Source organism: Salvelinus fontinalis, chromosome 32 (genome assembly GCF_029448725.1).
Source record: "Salvelinus fontinalis isolate EN_2023a chromosome 32, ASM2944872v1, whole genome shotgun sequence".
Taxonomy (NCBI): Eukaryota; Metazoa; Chordata; class Actinopteri; order Salmoniformes; family Salmonidae; genus Salvelinus; species Salvelinus fontinalis.
This window is the reverse complement of record NC_074696.1, coordinates 37,632,541-37,639,372: the sequence shown is the minus strand read 5'-3', so window position 1 is coordinate 37,639,372 and position 6,832 is coordinate 37,632,541. Positions and strand designations below refer to the sequence as shown.

The window sequence follows — 6,832 nt, the reverse complement described above, 5'->3', positions numbered from 1 at the left end:
ATAGTAAAGAAGAACTCCCTAACAGAATACTGGAGCACAGATCCTATGTTTGCAACTCCCTTCTTTGCCACCCTCTTTTCCCAAGACCGCTTCCTAGTTTTGCTGCGATGCCTGCATTTCATCAACAACGCTACTGCCATCCTAAATGACCCATTAAACAAAATAAGAAATGTCAACAGCTGGCAGTAAAGTGGCATGACAAATGAGACGTCCATGTCCTCTCCACTGTCCATACAGAAACCATGTCGGCCACAGGGAATGTGGACCACCTGACGGGAGAGAGAAAAATCAAACCAGACTGCGTGCTTGACTGTAACCTCAAAATGAGGGCAGTGGATAAGGCGGACATGATAAACAGCTTTGTGGAATGCCCTCAGAAAATGACCAAGTGGTATAAGAAGTTTATTTTTACATTTTTTCAGGGTAGCTTCAAAACACAACAAGCCAATACTTCTCTGACGCAATTAGCATTGTTTTACAGAGCTAATAGAATAATGTAACTTGCTACATAAGCACGATTGAGTATGACACCATAAAGGTTATGAAACGAATAACGTTACCTTGCGTGTCCGCGGTTATAAGGAATATACACAAATATATTATGCTCCATACACACAGTGAGCTAGAGTATATTACGACATACAGAAACTATTATAACGTAATAAGGCACTTAATTTGATAGAAACACAGTCTGGATTTGAACATGGGTGTCTGTAGTGACGCCTCTAGCACTGAGACACTGTGCCTTAGACAGCTGTGCCATTTAGGAGTCATAAGTCCAGGGTAGCTTCAAAATACAACAAGCCAATACTTCTCTGACGCAATTAGCATTGTTTTCCAGAGCTAATAGAAGAATGTAGCTAGCTACCTAAGCATTGAGTAAAACACCATAAAGGTTATGAAGTGAGTAACGTTACCTCGCGTATCTCCGGTTATAAGGATATATACAAAAATATTATGCTACAGTAGAAACGACATGCAGAAACTATTATAACATAATAAGGCACTTACTTTAATAGAAACGCACACATTTCCAAAGTTATTATTGGTAACGAAAACAACTATGACTGTGACGCAGGCAACAGACGGAAAATGTGTGTGCAGGACGGGAGATGAGCAAATGTCTGCAGACTTGAACTGCACAAACAATTGGGAAGTGTTTGGGGAATTTTGTCCGGGACAGAAATGTCCCCAAAAAATTATTGGTCCGCAAAAGTTAAAATAACTACTTTTATGTGAATGAATGAGGCGGAACACACCTCAATTCAAACAGTTCTTAGAAAATAAAAACTCAACATTATTGTGTCTTTGGTTGTGTACACTTCTCAATTATGGGGTTTACATCTAAATGTTGTGAAACATATATGATTAACTATTTGTGAAAAGATGTAATGTGATGTTAACCTTCTAAATGAGAAAATTGTGTTCCACATGAAGCCCTAACCAAGTCAGTGGCCACGCTCACGTGAGCACAGACATTACCTCGACATCATGAACTGCCTCTTCTCCCAGAAGCGCATAAAACCACTCGTGACAAAATTTACATTTTATGCCTAAGAGACCCATGGTAAGCCGGACGTCACGAATGGTTAAGACAACTACAAACTCGAGTCAAGATAACGCCGGGCCAGGTTCCCCACGTTGAAATGGCTGAGAAATCTACAAACTAAAGAACAATTATTCAGGCTGCAGCTGTTTAAATACTTTAGTCTGCTAAACGCATCCGTTCTAAGAACATTTCCAAATGGTACTCTGACGTATCCATTATAACAACCTACAACTACGGAAGACTTTGATCTCTGGTGGACAAACCAGAGACTTTCTGTTGACAATCTATCCAGCAGACGGACCGGCGATCACAGAGAGGGACAACAAAGACATACACTCGTAAATATGTACATTGCATTTCTAAAATCCAAATGAGTGGTTGTTAGGGTGCTAAATATCCATATTTACGATGAATGTACTCAACTGTATGTATGTATGTATCTGGATCCACTCTGAGTTTCCCGCTTTCCCCACCCCTTTCCTTTGTCTACCAAGCCTTCATATCGGTTTAGCCCACTAGGGACTTTTCAGTGTATCATGTCAGCAACCAATGTATAACTATTGTGTATGTGTTTATGTAATTCTGCGATTGATTAGTTAGTTAGTAAATAAATAATTAAGACAATTTGTATATCGCTGATTCATGATCTATGTTAGGGTTCGTGCAGATATCCAAGGGTTTGCAACGTTCAGAAATGAGACTGATGAGATAATAATACATTAATAGATGACTAGTCGATAAGATATGAAAATATTTGAAGAGTTATTTTGGGAAATAGAGAGACTATAAACATTTTCCCGTGGTGCCCCGACTTCCAAGTTAATTAAAGTTACATGATTAGTTTAATCGCGTAAGGAATAATTACACATAGAGAAGTGATTTGATAATATAAGTATTCACATTTAAAGATAGAAACGCTAAAACAAGAGCCAATAATGAATTTTCAAACTGCCGCTTTACCCACATGTGTTCTGGCTCCGGCTCAACCCATCAGTTTCTGGACTAATCAGACGGCTTCAAATGTGTTAGCATTTGGTGAAGGGTCGGGTAGGTACTCAGATTCACACTCATTGTGAAGAAAAAACGAATGTCCATGGGCGTGGCATAGAGTTTGGCCGGAGGAAGGAGTCTGGGGAGACAGGCAATGTTAAAGGGTCACAGTAGCTATAAATATATGCTAATTCTATTATGTATAGAATTAATCAATAGCTCTCAATTATATAGGAATCAAAAGCTCTCAAGAGTAGGAAGTCTGTCTAACCTTGTCTGCTCTGTGTGTGTAAATTAGAGCACCAAGCAGAATATCAACTACATTCATATTAGTTCTATAATGCTTCCTTACCTCATATTTATCAACATTTTAAAATGTAGAAAGAAAAACCCAACACAATTCCACAGTCTGCCAGTCCATTGCTTTAGTTGATTTAAAAATGGCCGCCATCCAATAAAAGAGCATCACTGTCTCTTTAAGGCCCAGTTGGCAGCATCAGCCAATCGTCGAGGGTCTCATATGATGAGGGTCTTCCTTGCCAACTACATTGATGGAGAGGAGAAAGGCAGGATGTGTGAGAATGAGAGAGACCAGGGAGTCAGTGATGAATGATGGAGTTAGAAAGAGAGAGAGATAAGGAGGGAGAGAGAGATAAATATAGATAAGACAGGACAAGTGGGATGCAAGCTGGAAAGTGTGACAGCTAACAGCTATGGTTTCCCCCTGCCACTCCCTCTCCATCTCTCCTCGATCCACCCCCCTTCTCCATTATCTTCCACTCTCTTGAAAGCCTCCCCTGCCTCCATGACAATGTTGCATAACTCACCATGGGGAGAGATAGAGACATCAGGAGATAGTGTTCTCACTGTATAATAGAGCTAGAACTATACTGTACTGTACATTTTGAATATCTAGTGTCTTATAAGTAGGGTATCTGAAAGATGCAATACCCTGAAATAACAAATACATCATTTTTTAAACTTAACTAGGCAAGCCAGTTCAGAAGAAATTCTTATTTTACAATGACTGCCTACCCCGGACAAACCCACCCCTAGCCCGGACGGCGCTGGGCCAATTGTGCACCGCCCTATAGGACTCCCGATCACAGCCGGTTGTGATAGAGCCCGGGATTGAACCAGGGTCTGTAGTGATGCCTCTAGCACTGAGATGCAGTGCCTTAGACCGCTACGCCAGTCGGGATCATGTACTAGAACCTCAATAAAAAGGTACAGTAGAAAGTACAACAAAAAACATCAAAGCACTCTTCCGATTCTGTAGTGGGGGAAAAATCATCAACTTGGTATTTTTTACAAGGATATCAAAATCACACTCTCCTGTCTCTCCTGTTCTAAAAAAGTATGTATTTTATGCGCTCAGGGACACGCTTCGTGAAGACATGGGGCGACCTTCCTCAGGAAGACACACCCATCCGTCAATGTGGAGCTCCATTGGAGCGAGCAGCGGCGTGTTGTTGGGCAAAACCTTGAGATGAACCATGGCTCCCACAGCTAATGGGGACGAACACTAGCTGTACTTGGACTACAATGCCTGGAGATTTGTCTTGTGTAAGAGCGTTATCGGGGTATTGATAGTGTGCGTCTAACTGTCTGTCTGTCTCCTGTGTGAAGTAAGTCTCCCTACTATGGGGTGGATTCTTGTTTATAAGAGACGGTACTGTGTCTGCCTATATCAGTCGACAGTCTTTCAGACTTGTCTTTCTTCAACATATCTCTCATTTTTGTGCCATCCCTGTTATTCTTCGCCCCTTTTTTTCCAAGTATATCCACACACAGGGTTTGACTTCCTCTGTTGCGAGTTTGTCATTCCATCCATGATGATGACCCTGTCTATTTTTATTGTGGTGATATTTGTCACACTGTGGTTCGCAAAATGCTTTGTGCTCTGACCCATCAAAAGCTTCTGGAATCTTCCTGCCACTGACCGAATCAACAATGCCAATATCTGTACTCACAACCCAATCTCCTGCCACGATCAAGAAATAACCTTCCACCATCGTTTGGGGAACTGTTTTAGAGGCAATACTGAACGTTTGCCTTTGGGGATGGTCTAGAGCTTAAAGGGGTCCTCTAAATGGACAGAAATATTGTCCAGGCAAAATGGTCCTCATTGGAGAGAAAAAGGCCCAAGTCTCTCCACCCATGCTTAAGGATTTGTGTGTTTTCATGAGATAAGACATGGATTATGCATATAAACCACACAGCAAACCTTCAAGCCAAAATGTGCCAACAATGAACTCCCATAGTGTATCTTTAACACATAGCACTACCGAGGACTGGACTTTGCATGTTTCCCTGTAGCTCGATGGGTCCAGCTTAAGCAGAGAAATGGATAACAAGCACCAGTCAATCACCCTGACAACCCAGCTCAGCCTGCTGAGCCGCACCATCAATCTATTACTCCCATCCCAGATAAGACAAGCTCTAATTACAACAGGATACGCATTTGTACCCTCTGGCACTTCATTTTAAAACCCTATCTAAAATGGTTTCCCCTCACAGAATTAATTTAACAGTAGAGGAACCAAGAGCCGTGGTGCAAATCATGCTATATGACAGGCCCTTTAATGGGAAAACACCTCCGCCATACCTTTCAGAATTATTTTGAATATTGGAGTTGGCGCTGTAGTGCTGCTTTGCAATTTCTGTGGTAATGTTATGTTCACACGTTCATTGTTGTTGTCGGATTTCTGTGGTAATGTTACGTTCACACATTCATTGTTGTTGTCGGATTTCTGTGGTAATGTTACGTTCACACGTTCATTGTTGTTGTCGGATTTCTGTGGTAATGTTACGTTCACACGTTCATTGTTGTTGTCGGATTTCTGTGGTAATGTTACGTTCACACGTTCATTGTTGTTGTCGGATTTCTGTGATAATGTTACGTTCACACGTTCATTGTTGTTGTCGGATTTTTGTGGTAATGTTACGTTCACACGTTCATTGTTGTTGTCGGATTTCTGTGGTAATGTTACGTTCACACGTTCATTGTTTTTGTCGGATTTCTGTGGTAATGTTACGCTCACACGTTCATTGTTGTTGTCGGATTTCTGTGGTAATGTTACGTTCACACGTTCATTGTTGTTGTCGGATTTCTGTGGTAATGTTACGTTCACACGTTCATTGTTGTTGTCGGATTTCTGTGGTAATGTTACGTTCACACGTTCATTGTTGTTGTCGGACTTCTGTGGTAATGTTACATTCACACGTTCATTGTTGTTGTCGGATTTCTGTGGTAATGTTACGTTCACACGTTCATTGTTGTTGTCGGATTTCTGTGGTAATGTTACGTTCACACGATCATTGTTATTGTCGGATTTCTGTGGTAATGTTACGTTCACACGTTCATTGTTGTTGTCCTTCTGGATGACAGAAAATGGTTGAGCAGAGCAGAGCTGATATGTAGACGAACGAGGAGCGGGAAGAAGTGTTTTGTGGAAGAATCGTTCAGTGGAGTGGTTGCATGTAGGTCGCAAGTGGGTTTGTGGGAATGGCTTTAGTCACACTATACAGCATCTCTCCTCTCTCTCTCTCTCTCCACCTGGGATATTGTCACCACAGAATAGGTTACTCAAAGAACAGCGGCATTTTAGCAGACAAGTGTCATTTGGTATGTTCCATGCGATGTTAAGGCATGAGGCCCAGTCCCGGTGAGCTCAGCTCAGTCGGCTAGATGGACCAATGAGGAGGTGAACGATCACACCTCTGAGCATTCACCTTCACAGGCTGAAATCAGGCCCACCGCTCCCATTGGAGGTGAGTCAGAGCCACCAAGCGCTCTGATTGGATGTTATGGGCCAGCCTGTTGCTGGGCTGTGTCCATGGGGATCGCAATCGCAATCGCCGTTTCCGCGCCACATCGGGCGCCAGGGAATTAATGGAAAGAGGAACTGGTGGGCAAGAGAGGGAGAGACAGACACCTGGTTCAATTAAGAGAGAGAGAGAGACAGACACCTGGTTCAATTAAGAGAGAGAGAGAGAGACAGACACCTGGTTCAATTAAGAGAGAGAGAGAGACAGACACCTGGTTCAATTAAGAGAGAGAGAGAGAGACAGACACCTGGTTCAATTAAGAGAGAGAGAGAGAGACAGACACCTGGTTCAATTAAGAGAGAGAGAGAGAGACAGACACCTGGTTCAATTAAGAGAGAGAGAGAGACAGACACCTGGTTCAATTAAGAGAGAGAGAGAGAGAGACAGAGAGATAATTCTGGGATTGTGATAGGCAGTTAAGATGGCTGATTCATGTGAGAGACCCAAGGGGCTCAGCAGGTA

At 42.3% G+C, this 6,832-nt stretch overlaps 1 protein-coding gene across 2 annotated transcripts in view; it reads right to left on the bottom strand.

The window, feature by feature from the left end:
• Positions 1–389: 389 nt before the first annotated feature.
• LOC129831252 (nectin-2-like) overlaps positions 390–6,832 on the bottom strand; it is a 93,230-nt gene continuing 86,787 nt past the window's right edge. Inside the window, exons 10-11 of one of the 2 annotated variants that reach the window (XR_008755689.1) lie at positions 2,892–3,082; positions 390–2,678 (exon numbers count right to left, since the gene is read on the bottom strand). Coding sequence is in view for 1 of the 2 variants with exons in the window: in XM_055894456.1 (XP_055750431.1) it covers positions 3,056–3,082 (27 nt within the window). In the remaining variant the exon portion in view is untranslated. Of the gene's footprint in view, positions 3,083–6,832 lie in introns of both variants that reach the window. The other variant, XM_055894456.1, reaches the window with a different exon arrangement.